This window comes from Manihot esculenta, chromosome 1 (assembly GCF_001659605.2).
Source record: "Manihot esculenta cultivar AM560-2 chromosome 1, M.esculenta_v8, whole genome shotgun sequence".
Lineage (NCBI taxonomy): Eukaryota > Viridiplantae > Streptophyta > Magnoliopsida > Malpighiales > Euphorbiaceae > Manihot > Manihot esculenta.
In genome coordinates this window covers 32,931,067-32,944,544 of record NC_035161.2, presented here as the reverse complement: position 1 = coordinate 32,944,544, position 13,478 = coordinate 32,931,067, and the positions used below count along the sequence as shown (strand labels likewise).

The window sequence follows — 13,478 nt, the reverse complement described above, 5'->3', positions numbered from 1 at the left end:
TGAATTGTAATTATTTTTTTATTCATGTGTTATTTTATAATTGATTTGTCATTCATCCTACATGGAATAGCAATTATATTATATAATATTTTCATAATCACTCAATATTCATAAATCTAAATTCAATTTGTCAGAATAGACAATAATATATGACTATTATATTACAACCAAAAGGAACCTACACGAGAAATTTAGAAAAATTGAATGACCCAATTAATAAGGAATAAAATAAAATTTACATATATATACTCACACTAGTTTTTATGTCTAGAATTCAATTCTTTATTTTTTTTTTTATTGTTCCTTCTCAAAAAATAATTTTTTTCTCAATTAAATAAAAAAAATGCAGTTTTTCCTCGTCCCACCATTCGCCACCCACAGAACAAACATAACAAAGGAGTTAAAGGGATTCGTAAAAATTTCTGAAATTTAATTAATTTTTTTTAAAATTAAAATTAACTTTAATTTTCTTTGATTTTATTCAAATGAATTTTACAGGATTTATACAATTTTAATTATTTTATTTCTAAAAATTAGACTCTTTATTTTAGCTTAGCTCAACACTTAGAGCATATTTACCATTGAGTATTGACTTTTGAGATTAAAAGGGTGTTTTCTAGAAAAAAAAATATTAAATGCTATTAAAAAAATTTTGAAAAAATATATTTTATTATTTTAATGTTATTATAACTAAATTATATAAAAAATAATTTCAACTTATTTTTTAAATATTCTCTAAATAATATATTTTACAATTTCTCAATAGCAATTTCAATAATAATGTACAACAAATTTGTTTTAAAAGTATCTAAGGTTAATCCTAGATTCAATAGACCCAAGGCGGACAAAAGTAGCCCTGGCTGGGATGGGGACACAACCAAACATCAACCTTGTAGCCAGAAAGTGTGGATGATTTGAGGTGGTGGAAAAACTAATAATTAGAGCAGCAAAGAATATGACAATTTAAGTTTTCAATTTTTCAAAGATTTTTCAATACCTACTCTCACTTTCTGTTCCTACCCATACAACGAAGCCTTACTCTTCTTTATCATCTCAGCAATACCGCATACTTAATCTTCACATCTCCTGAAACAGAAATCCAAATTAATTTAAAATTCTTTAGAGTGATCCATCTATCTCGGAGGAAATTAGCAATACCTTAGTTTTCAAACTCGAAGCCACAGATTGTGGAGAAATTTAGCAACCTCAAAGTGGATATCCTCTATTAAATTGAACTTATTTAACATTTAAATAAAATTAGAGAGATTTAACTGATAGCTAGCAGAGGGAGGTGGAGGAATGCTCATCCGCAACTTGCTTACATTCTCCGCATGGATATGAGATTATTAGAGACTATTTGGTATCATTTTTATAAAATTAAATGATCAATTAATAGTTTTTTTTAAACTATAAAGACTAATAATATAACATTTAATTATTAAAATTAAGAAAATAATTAATTAGTAAATTTTTAAAATTTTAAAAATATTTTAATTTATTTTTAAATTCACAAAGCTAATTAATAAATTTATTCATAATATAAAAATTAAATAATAAATTTTCTATTATGATTTTACTAAACTAGGATAAAAATTGTGCAAATAATAAAAATAGATTATTTAATATAAAAAATATAATTCTATCAAAAAAATTATGAGAATAAAAAATTTACAAATAATAAAAATAAATTATTTAATTTACAAAATATAATTCTATCAAGAAAAACTATAAAAATACTTATTTTTTTTTTTACCGATGCATAGACTTGATGGCCTATGTATAAAAGGGTAAGTTTAAAGGTTCTAGTCCAATTAAAGCAAATTAAACAAAAAAAACAAAAATTGATAAAATCGAATTAAATATACCTAATCAAATCAACCAAAATTTAAAAGATGTAATTAAATTTAAATCTATTGAAACACCATTGCTTGTACCAAAATCGACTTTGTCACTATTATACCACCGATATATCTATTAACGCATCACTAAAGAGCACTAGAGTTAGAAAATAAATAAAACACAAACAATAGATATACCATTAAAGATAAACTACAAAGAGAAAGAGAAGAGATACATGAAATAAAAATATTAAACCAGATCAAATTAGAACAAAGCTATCGGAGACAACCTGTTAGATGGGAAGAGGACGTGGTGTAGTCATATCAACTGTATATATTTATTCACCAAACCTAGCGGCGTAGTCCTTAAATGCCATATCAGGTTAAGAATATCTTCCTATAAATTAAACATAATTTTTATTAAATTTAAATTCGTTAACTAAAAAGAGTTTTTTGTTATAAATTACAGAATCTACATAACAAAAAAGGTACGCTAAATCTCAAATGAAAATTAAATCATCATAGCATTACCAAAAACAAAAACCGTGAATCCAAAAGATTCAAACAAACAAACTTTACCTCCACCACAACCGCACAAAAGAGTACTACATCCAAATCCTGCAAAAACTCCCCCTAATGACGGTGGAGTTATTAACTCCTACCTCTTTTCATGCATTTGCATTGTAGTTTTCTTTTCCCTTCTTTTCTTTTTTCGCTACAAAAATGATAAAAAAATACTAATAATATTTATTTTTTAAATGATTATATATTATTTAAGAGTATAATAATTAATATTTAAAAAAAATAATAAATGTCATAAATTCTCCTCAGCCGTAAATGGTTAGCTAATCAAATTCGGGTAAGTAGCATTTAATTTTTCGGTAGCCAAAAAAACACAAAGGGAGTTCTACTCTCCGCAGTTCGGATCCACATTTTGAAAATTAAAAATCCTATTCATTTCAGCTTGAATATTTCCGCCATGGAAGTTCAGGTGAGAATCTTCAATCGCCATCTCCTCAATACTCCAACAAGTTTTCTGAAGGTCCCTCTCCTTTCTTATCGATCGTTGAGCCCTCAATACCATCGCCCATCCCACTTGATTTCAACAGCTTCCCTTTCTCTTTCTCGCACTAACTCCTACTTCTCGCCCCTTTTCCACTCACCCATCAGTCCAAAGCCAAATCTCAGTAGTTTCTTTCTCTCTATCTCTTCTTCTCACCGCTTGAACACATCGACTCCAACTAATTATTCCAATTTCAGTTTCAAATTCCATCCAAACGACGGTGTCTTCGCATGGCATCGAGCTCCGGGGAGTGGCGTCGTGGGTGCTGTGGGTGCCAAAGACCCAGTTGTGACTGTGGTGTTGTTGGGTTGGCTTGGAGCGAAGCAGAAACATCTAAACAAGTACGTCGAGTGGTACAATTCAAGAGGGATTAACGCTATTACGTTCATTGTTGAAGTGGGAGAGTTGCTTTGGTTTGATTTGGGAGAGAGAGTTGAGAAGCGGGTAACTGCATTGGCAAACGAGCTCATTTCGTGGGTTTCAGAGAGTCAGGAAGATGGTAGAGAACGTTGTTTGGTTTTTCACACTTTTAGCAACACCGGTTGGTTTGTGTAGGTTGATTGATTTTGATATTCTCTCGCGCAACAATTCTTAGTTTTGGTCTTGCAAATTCGAGAGATAATAACTGTCTTTCTTCTTCTTCTTCCTTGCAGGTATGGTTATATTCTTGACATTCTGCAAGCTAGAGAGGACCTAAAGGAGAAGATCAAAGGATGTGTTGTTGATTCAGGAGGAGGCGACCCCTTTAATCCCAAGGTTTTCTGGGTTATGGCTTGTTGAATTCAATGATTATCTGATAACTTTATGGATCTACTTTTAAATGTACTGAAAATATAGATGAATTTAATTAAACGGTATGAGGCTATGGACACTTTTGCTTTCTCGTAATGCAATTCTTGGTTGACCATGCGTTGCTATTATCTTGTTTTTGATTGGTAATTTGTAGATCTTCATGTTTAATTCTTGTTGAGGGTAACTAAGCTTTGAATTTATTTTCCTTCCCTCAAATTCTAAATCCGGATTCTCTCTGGTGTAAATTCATTTGTCAATCTTAGTCTTGTAATGAAATGGAAAATCAACTGGAACTCTAGCATGGAACTTTTTTGTGATTAATCTAACAAAAATGGCCTTGAAAGTGGTTAGGGAAGCAGGTTTGGCTGGAAGCAAGAAAATTAGTGATCTTGAAAGTTAAATCATCTCAAGTTGATATGTACTCTTCTTTATCACAATGAGATTCAGCTGCCATAGAAAATAATGATTGTTGCGTGTGGCAGTGGTTTCTAATAGGCACGGAATCATGGTTTGGAGTATTCACCCTGAAGAATCCTGTGGCTAAGAGATCTATTCAATTTTAAGGAATTCTTCTTGTAGTGTATGCATAATTGATAAGAGCTGTGCTCTTGTAAATTTTGGTAATTATAAGCATGCACATGTTTTTTTTTTTTTCTCTTCCCACATGATCAAATTCTGTATGGTCATTTAGTTTGACATCATTTCTGTTAATTTGTTCTGACCCCCAGCTGAGATTTCATTTGCTATAATATCATTGGATTGCTATGCTGGTAATCACAAATGATAAGGGGTAATACATGATGTTTTTCTGTGCTGGCAGGTCTGGGCTGCTGGATTTTCTGCTGCTCTGTTGAAGAAACGCAGCTCTGGAGCACAGCTTCTGGTTGAGGCCAAAGCGATAAATGAATTAGGAAGTCAAGCGTGTGAGTCCAATATTCAGGAAAAGGAACCACCATTAGTTGAAGCCATGGTGCTATCAGTACTGGAGAAGCTATTCTCTGTAGTGCTGAAGTCGCCTGATGTGGATCAGTAAGTGCTCTGCTAATGGCCTGCTCCTTTGAATATCATATTTGAAGTTTGTGATCTCCATAAGAGAAATAATTCACTTCAGCATGGTCAGATCAGAAAACTGGTAACAAAAATGATGGATGGCAATTCAAATGTCTTGCTAATTGTTGCAGGAAGGTGAAGAAGATTGTCTCCATCCTCTCGAAGGAGCAACCTTCTTGCCCTCAGCTTTACCTATACAGCACAGCTGACAAGGTTGTTACATTTCAATCAATAGAGTCACTGATCAATGACCAGAGGAAGATGGGGAGGAAAGTACTCTCTTACAATTTTGGATCATCCCCTCATGTGGATCACTACCGAACGTTTCCAGACACATACCTATCTGTGCTTCATAATTTCTTGAAAGATTGTTTTGCAGTAGTAAAGCAGGCAACTTAATGCAAATTAACCTTAAATGCTTCTTATTTGCATTAAAACGTCAATTGAGCTGCATAATTGCCTCTAGGGTGCGTGTTCTATCCATTGCTAATATACCCTAGTGTCCGTTTTTTCATGTGGCTATAATAATGGAGTTCAATGTCTATCTTATTTTTCTAAAGGTACTAAACATCAATTAGGTGTCTAGTTCTTTGGACTGATAACCACTGGGGATGGTTGCTTGGGAAAGCTTAAAGGTTTGGATCAGCCAGTTGGATAGAGCTCTGTGTCCTTTTTTACTATTTTTTATACTATCACTGCTGCAATAGACTAGATTTGACAGAAATTTATGAGAAATGAATGACAAAATATTTTATCTCTGAAAGTGAAAACGTTCTGGATTGATATCGGTTATTGAGAGCTTTTATTTCAAATTTCAATCTGCATCAGTGTAAATTCCTAAAGATTCCAAATTGGCAACACAAATTCTTCAAAACTTTTTCTGAATGTTGTTGACCCGTTAATGACAATATCACTTTCACTTGTATTAACTTCTCAAAGAGTCCTGTTAAAGAAATCAAAGAAGCAGAACGAGGAGTCGACTGCTGATAAATTAATGCGAAAACAGGAGTTCATAGAGCACTTCATAAAAGGCAAATGATTTTTCTAAGAGAACATCTGATATTTCCATTTACGAACAGTCCAAAAAGTAGGTATATCATTTAATTGATTCTATTTGTTTATGTACTAGTATTCTGTCAGTTTAAGAGCTTAACGAGTTTTTTCTGAAAACATTTTTTGAAGAAAATTTTGGCAACTATAGGGCGTATACCAGCCCCATCCCCAACTGTATCAGCGGCGCTGAGTCCACTCAGAAGGATTTTCATGACCAGGGGCTTGGGCCGTTGGGGTTCCTCCGTTGGCGATGATAAGAATGATGGGCAATTGAGTTTTTTTCTTTCGAATTAAATGGGGAGGGGATTTCATTACCGTCAGACTAAATACATAACTGCCTAGAAAAAGTGAGCTTGGCATACTTTCTTCATATTTTTTTAATGTTTTTTTCACTTAAAAAAATTAATTAATGAAAATTATTTTTCTTGTAAAATAAAAACGTTGACTTGCTTTTTTTTTTTTAAAAAAGTTAATTTCTATAATTTAAAAATTATGTCCATGTCATTATATATAAATTATTAATATTAATAAAAAATATTTTGTTGAAAAATTTTATTTTTTAAAATATAAATTATTTCGTAAAAAAAAATTTAATAAATAATGTCAAATCTTAGGAAATTCAGAGAATATATTTCCTTAAGCTATTAAAAGATTGTTTGTTTAATTTATAAAAATTAATAATGCTTATAAACCATGTAAAGCTTATAAATATTTAAAATTTTAATCAATTATGCATTTAATTAAAAATTTAATACTTGTAAATATTCAATAGACAAAAAATATATTTAGTAATAAAATCATATTTACTATTAAAATTGCTAAAAAATATATTAAATAGAATACATAGGAAAAATTTAAAATTAAGTAAAAATAATATAATAATTTACTTATGAAACTAACCTATAAATTGAAGATTTAATCACCTGAGACATTATTTCTAGCTTTATAAGCTGAACTCAAAAACTTGCAAGCTAAGAAAAAAAAACACCCCAGTATATTTTGTAAGGGGATGCATATTTCAACAGAGCGAATCTTTCTCTCTCGCTCGTCAATTCCATCGGAGCCCTCTACCAGATGGAAAATGCACCATCACAGTGTCCAGGTTCGTTAACTAATCCAGCGAACCGCATGTCTGAAAATTTTACAAAAATTACAGAAATAATTTTATATATTTCTTTTTTTCTCTTCTCGTCACTCTCTATCGCCGGTTGCTTATACTAATCGCAGCTTCTAATTATCAATAAATGTCGACACAGGCGATTCAATTGTTAATTCCATGATATCACCGCCAAATACGTATGGAGCAGTGGTTCTCGGCGGTACTTTCGACCGATTGCACGACGGCCATCGCATTTTCCTTAAGGTATCACTTCCTCCTCTCTTATTAGGGTTCCAAGCTCGAGTGAGGAATGGAATTGTAAAAGATCTTTTTTTTTTAAAGTAAATTTGATATTACTTTATTTGGGAAAATTGTTTTGATGATGACTAAAATAGTAGGCGTCGGCGGAGCTGGCAAGGGATCGGATTGTTATTGGAGTTTGTGACGGCCCTATGTTAACTAATAAGCAGGTTAGTCGAAATTCGTCCCGATTTTCAGTATCTGTGATTTATTACTAGGAATCTCTCTCTCTCCCCCTCTCTCTGTTTTCTTCCTTAGCTACTTCAGTTAGCGAGCCTTTATGATCTTCCCTTTTAAGGTTACACATTTAGAGTAACCAATTACTCCACGTGCAGGCCACATAGCTATCATTCCTTTAAATGGTACCGGCATAGTTATATTTTTGTCTGGGAATTCCCAAGTGGTTTGGCCATTGGTTCTCGATTATTCTGTGCGTTCATCTTGTTAGCCTCATGTATTAGAGTCTAGCTTTGAAATTTCTGTTGTGTGTTTTGGATTATGTTTGTAGGTGAGATTCATATTATATAGCCGGCCAACCAAATCAGAATACAAACATCATATTCATAGTCCACTTCTTTTTATCAGGTGTTGATTTACTAATCCCCCAGTTTGAACAAATATCCACAATCATTAGGATAGTATTGCTGTTCATTTCAGAGTGGATTTCGTATCCTTTTTTCCCAATTAATCATACCTATCTTGTGGTCAGCCATTAGAAGCTGATGGTATTCAATTATTTCAGATGGTTTTGTGATTGATTCACTTGAAAAGTTTTATTGCTCACTATGATTTTATTTTTGCAACAATGAAAATAGTATGCAACACAAAGGCTTTTGTCATTCAAATGTACTTTCTCTTCATGGAGTAGATATTTATAGTGATTAGAAATTTCTGCTTCTGCAGTTTGCTGACTTGATACAGCCGATTGAGGAAAGGATGCAAAATGTTGAAAATTACATCAAGGTATTCAGCAAGATGAAGAGTATTATGTTTTTTTTCTCCTCCAATGTTTCAAATAAAAAAGAATGCTTTTTGCTTGTTTTTCTTGCTTCTTTTTGGATTGTGGGTTAGTTTTATAAACTAAACAAAGAATCAATTTTCAACAATAGTGATGTGTCAAGGAATGCATGGGAGGTATCCATTGTGATTCTCGTGTTTCCCATTCTCCTTTCTCCTGATGTGTTGGTATTCTAAGACTGATGTCCACCTAACTTGCGCGTATCACATCGGTTAGAAAGGGTGGTCTTGGGCAACTTTTCTCTTATAATCTAGCTTTTGAGGTTGAATTAGATAGGCTCATATCATTTGGTATCAGAGTGTCACCTTGTCTGGTCTATAGGTCATGAATTCTGGTTCTCTGCATGAGGACATGCAGTTTAAAAGAGTCAAGAATGATGTGTCCCACATAGGTTAGAAAGGATGGTCTTGAGCAATCCTTCCCTTACAAGCTAGTTTTTTGAGTGGAGTTAGACAGGGTCATACCATACTGTGTTTAAAAAAAGGGATTTGAGGTGGATCCTTAAGCTTTGTTGTATTTTTGAGAAGCCTCTTTTGCACCCATTTTATGATTGGCAAAATGACCATTTGTTTTCTTTTACATCTTTGTGCAGTCTGTTAAACCAGGACTTGTGGTGCAAGTTGAACCTATTACTGATCCCTATGGACCTTCAATTGTCGATGAAAATTTGGAGGCTATAGTTGTAAGGTCAGTTAATCTTGCTTGTGTTCCTTTTATTTTCTTGGTTTTTATCGTGGTCATCAACCATCATCTTATTTTGCGTGCTATTGAGTTCTTGTAGTTTTTAGTTTGGTCCTACACTTGTTTTTACCAGAAAAATGATTTTTCAGTAATAATATACTAGAAATGAATAATTGAAGAAATATTTAAAAAAATGAAAAAAATATTTTTAATGAATAAAAAAAAAAATGAGAACAATAGTGAGAAAGGGAATTGAAAGGGTGAAAGGAGAGAGATGAAAAACTATGTATGTTTTAAATGAGAAGGGAAAAGATTGGATTCATTTTTTCCTTCGCTAAGCATTTGAAGCCTCTCACTCACTTCTGCTTAGGGTTCTCTCTTCAGGTGGGGTGGGTTCAGCGGGCTGGGGGTGCGCGCGCATGGGGGTGTGTGTGTGTGTGTTTAGGCTGCTTTCATTGATATGGGTAGGTAGGTTTATCAGAAAACTAGAAGTTGCAAGCTGTGAGACCAAGGGAGGAGTGAGGTGAGTTCAATGTAAGTAAGAGTACTTTTGTTTTTAATTATGATTAAACAGAAAAAGGCTTTAAAAATTAATGGAAGAGGTATAATGAAGTTCACGGAGTGAAAGTTAGGGACTAATGAAAATTCTAAAAATTGAGGGATGATGACAATATTCAGATTCGAGTAAGTCGATTATTATTATTTATTTTGATTAACTTTTTTATAAAATTTATTATTCAATTCAGCTCTTCAGTTAACATTTTGTTTACCTTCTTAACAGTGTGTTTTCGTGCATTACATTGGCATTAAATTAGTGCCTATTTGTTAAGGAGCAATGGAGTTGCATGCAGAATTTTGATTTGAGGGCTCGATAAGAAAAGTTAGAGTGCCAATAATGCTTTAGTTTTTTTATTCTGTTTTCCCCTTTGATGAAATATCAACCTTCTGAATAAAAATGGTGGTGTTAATTCTACCTTACATGGAGTATTTTTTTTTTGTTTCAAATTTAATGTTTGCGTTGCTTAGGAGTTGATATGGATCACTCCTACTCAGTTAGTTAACTTTGGATCATTTGTAACGGCATTTGTGATCACTAAACTTGATTCCAATAGAGTAAATGAAAGAAAATATAACCATGCAAGTTTAACATGCTCTAGCAGCTTGTTATATTCTTTATACTTCACCTTTAAAATGTGAGAATTTTGACTAATCCATGTTTTTGGGGCAGCAAGGAGACAGTACCAGGTGGGCTGTCTGTTAATAAGAGGAGAGCTGACAAGGGCTTCCCACTTCTAAAGGTTTGAGTTTCCACTTCAGGCACATTGGCATGTACTGAGAAGTCTGATTTGACAATGTAAGGATAGACACTTCTTTAAAGTACTGGAAAGTTAGACCATTAAAGTATGGATTTTGTGCAGATTGAAGTTGTAGATTTAGTTTCTGAAGAATCAGGCGGAGATAAGCTCAGTTCTTCTACATTGAGGAGGCTTGAGGCTGAGAAGACGAAAAGGCAAGACCTAGCATAAAAAGGAAACCCAATCTCTAATCATATTCATATGAAATATTAGCCGAGTTCAGTGACTTTGAAAGAAGCTTTTATGCTGAGGTGGTCTGGAAACAATAATCCACTGGGAAAACATACAGCAGAAGCGATAAGAGTCTTCTTTATAAACATGTTGCGATGTGTTCTCTACAGCTTGCTTAACTGAAATTCTAATAAACCAATGTTTTCCGTTACGCGGTTGTGTAGATTTTCCAAATAATAACACACACCGAGATTCTTTCTTCTTGGAATAGGTTTGCAGGAGATTTTGTGGTCGCCGAAATGGACAAGTCAACTTGCATTTCTCAAATTCAGGTGTGGAAGATGTATGAACATGCCAACCCCTATATAATGTCAAAGATCAAATTTATTCGGATGCTTTCTATGGTCCTTTAGTTTAACTCATTTATATTTTATTCTCTTTTTTTTTAAAAAGAAAAAAAAATTAATTTGAAAAGACGGATTTATAACAGAAAACCTTATCTGTCCGTATTTTATGAATAGAGATATAGACCTACTAATGTCGTTTAGGCCTGCTGGATAAATCCGATCTTGCAATCACTGCTACTGTTGCTTCTGAGCACAGAGTTTCCCATTTTAAGTGGCACGTTGACCAATAATTAGACAAATATGGGAAGATAGCAATTTTCTCTCTAATTATGTCTAACATTGAAGAAACTATTTCATGCGAAGATTTTGATTAATATAATTAATGATTATAATAAAGTTGTTGATCTTTTCAAGAAATAAATCTGAAGGCTATTAAACATATAACTGGACTTGATTATGATTTTAAATTTACAAAATTAATAGTTTATTGAATAGAACTAAAATATTGTAAGTATATAACTTTAAATATTTATTAAAACCATAAATGCTTATGATCTAACCTTTTAACGACATTAAATTAATTGAAAAAAGTATAAAACAAGGATATATATGTATCATTAAACGTACTTCTAATGACAGTAATGGATATTACAAAATTAGTTTTCTTTTTCAGATTATCGTAATTAATTATTTTGTTGGTGTAATTTGTATGTAAATTCTAAGTCTTCATTAACGATTTGTTTAAAAAAGTATCATTATTTTAAAAAATAAAAATATCCTTCCATAAAATATGGCCGTTTTCTGAGCACTGTATTATCGAGCCATTTTGGCGGAGTTGGCGGCCGCATAGTTTAACGGCTATCAATCCTACGCAACTGAATTTTGAATTTTTTCAAAACTCTCTTAATAAGAAAACTGAACTATACCCTTCCAGTCCTGATCATTCTCTTTAAAACCTAAATTTCAAGTGTCCCTCATCCTTTGATACTCCTTCCCTCTTTTGGTTTCAATAACGAATCAGAAGAAAGAGAGAGCAGGAGAGGTATCAGTTTCTCCAATCTTCTTTTTCTGTATTTTCTGAATTTTCTTTGCGATTTGCAACACCCTTTACTTGCCAAGATTGATGGCTTCGTTTTCTTTTCTATTCTTTTATATATATATATATATATATATATATATATATATATCAAACCCATCTTTGAAACCAGAGAATCTCATGGTTTCTGCAGAATTTGACGTCCATTCTTTCCTTTTACTGTAGTGTTACTCAAGAACTTCGGGTAATATCTCAAGAATCGTGACTCTGTTTTTAGATTATAATTCTTTTTCTTTCTACAATTCTCTGAATTTATCTCTGAGCAATTCTGGGTTCTTCTGTTTTTTTATGTTTGCTGAATTCGTTTTGCAGGCGATTTTTGTAAAATTCTTGCAAAGATGAATGACCTAATGACAAAATCGTTCTTAAGTTATGTGGAACTTAAAAGACAAGCCCAAAAAGATCTTGAACTCGAACTTGACATGGAATCTGGCTTTCTCAACCCTGCAGATGAACCAAACCTCTCTCAGTTCTTCCAAGAAGTTTCTGCAATCAAAGCTGAAATGGAAGAGATCACTAATCTCTTGTCTGATCTTTGTGCTCTTGTTCAAGAGTCTAAGTCCACTCATAGTGCCAAAGTTCTCCGTGGCCTGAGAGACAGAATGGAAGCCGACAGTGTTTCAGTTCTTAGAAAGGCTAAGCTTATAAAAGCAAAGCTAGAATCACTCGATCAATCCAACAAAATCAATCGCAGAACATCAGAACTGTACAAAGAAGGTAGTCCTGTTGATAGGGCAAGGATATCAGTCACAAATGGCTTGAGAGCTAAACTGAGGGAGATGATGAACGAGTTTCAGTTCCTGAGAGAGAAGATTTTATCAGATTATAAAGCTGATCTCATCAGAAGATACTACACAGCAACTGGAGACGAACCCAGCGAGGAAGACATCGAAAAGATCATTTCAGGAGGTGGGGAAGTTAAAATGTTTTCAGGGAAAGCAGAGGAAGAAGTGAGTGGCAAAGAGATGCATAAGGTTCTGATGGATATACAGAGAAGCTTGACAAAGCTGCACCAGGTGTTTCTCGATATGGCTGTTATAGTTGAAACACAAGGGGAAAAGATGGATGATATTGAAGAAAATGTGGCCAATGCAGGAAACTTCATCAGCGGAGGAACCACCAATCTTTACTATGCCAATCAGATAAAGAAGAAGAGAAAGGCTTGGGTTTATTGGGTTTGGGCTGTGATGATGATCATACTTTTGGTCTGTATTGTTTCATTGTTAGCTTCTTGAGATTATTGGATTTTTATTTGAGGGAAGGTTCAGAGTCTTTTGCCTCTTTTGTGTCTGTATAATAATGCATAGTTGAGTTTTTCTAGTTCAGTAAGAGATGATCATTTTGAGGGGAAATTTGGAAGATGATCTCTATACCTTTTGCTTCTCTGCCTCTTCATTTTTAAAATGGGCCAGTGTATTCAGTAATTCGGAAATTTATGGTGAAGTCATGGGTCACCATTGAGAAATCAGCAATCGATTAAAAAGGGAAATTATTGTCATATCACCTATTTTTATCAAAATTAACTATTTAATGCTTAAACTTAGTTAAAACATTTATATATTGTGAAATCAGACTATACTTTTTTAATAAAAAAAGTTTATAACATTTATTATGT

At 33.0% G+C, this 13,478-nt stretch overlaps 2 protein-coding genes across 3 annotated transcripts; both read left to right on the top strand.

Annotated features, from left to right (window-relative positions):
- Nucleotides 1–2,707: 2,707 nt before the first annotated feature.
- On the top strand, nt 2,708–5,285 carry LOC110601392 (transmembrane protein 53). Its single transcript, XM_021738508.2, has 4 exons — nt 2,708–3,452; nt 3,555–3,657; nt 4,514–4,722; nt 4,875–5,285. Exons 1-4 carry the CDS (start codon nt 2,818–2,820, stop codon nt 5,140–5,142), a joined length of 1,215 nt encoding a protein of 404 aa, XP_021594200.1. The 5' UTR covers nt 2,708–2,817; the 3' UTR covers nt 5,143–5,285.
- Nucleotides 5,286–6,717: 1,432 nt separating this feature from the next.
- Nucleotides 6,718–13,342, top strand: LOC110615895 (syntaxin-112). 2 transcript variants are annotated; one of them, XM_021758096.2, is made up of 9 exons: nt 6,718–6,898; nt 7,053–7,159; nt 7,294–7,365; nt 8,099–8,158; nt 8,806–8,900; nt 10,123–10,192; nt 10,313–10,414; nt 10,762–10,799; nt 12,180–13,302. In XM_021758096.2, the coding sequence occupies exons 1-9, from the start codon at nt 6,871–6,873 to the stop codon at nt 13,096–13,098; spliced, it is 1,491 nt and encodes a 496-aa protein (XP_021613788.1). In that variant the 5' UTR covers nt 6,718–6,870; the 3' UTR covers nt 13,099–13,302. The 2 variants fall into 2 exon arrangements, with proteins under 2 accessions (XP_021613788.1, XP_043814223.1); XM_043958288.1 differs by lacking the exons at nt 6,718–6,898; nt 7,053–7,159; nt 7,294–7,365; ... (3 more) ...; nt 10,313–10,414; nt 10,762–10,799 and adding an exon at nt 11,336–12,047 and having other exon boundaries at nt 12,176–13,342.
- The last annotated feature ends 136 nt before the right edge of the window (nt 13,343–13,478 follow it).

Bases quoted from the DNA above. Each gene is read 5' to 3' on its own strand.
- LOC110615895 (XM_021758096.2), top strand. From the start codon at position 6,871: ATGGAAAATGCACCATCACAGTGTCCAG. The intron at 6,899-7,052 runs GTTCGTTAACTA...ATGTCGACACAG, and splicing joins TGCACCATCACAGTGTCCAG to GCGATTCAATTGTTAATTCC. The intron at 10,193-10,312 runs GTTTGAGTTTCC...GATTTTGTGCAG, and splicing joins AGGGCTTCCCACTTCTAAAG to ATTGAAGTTGTAGATTTAGT.
- LOC110601392 (XM_021738508.2), top strand. From the start codon at position 2,818: ATGGAAGTTCAGGTGAGAATCTTCAATCGCCATCTCCTCAATACTCCA. The intron at 3,658-4,513 runs GTTTTCTGGGTT...CTGTGCTGGCAG, and splicing joins GCGACCCCTTTAATCCCAAG to GTCTGGGCTGCTGGATTTTC. The intron at 4,723-4,874 runs GTAAGTGCTCTG...TAATTGTTGCAG, and splicing joins AAGTCGCCTGATGTGGATCA to GAAGGTGAAGAAGATTGTCT.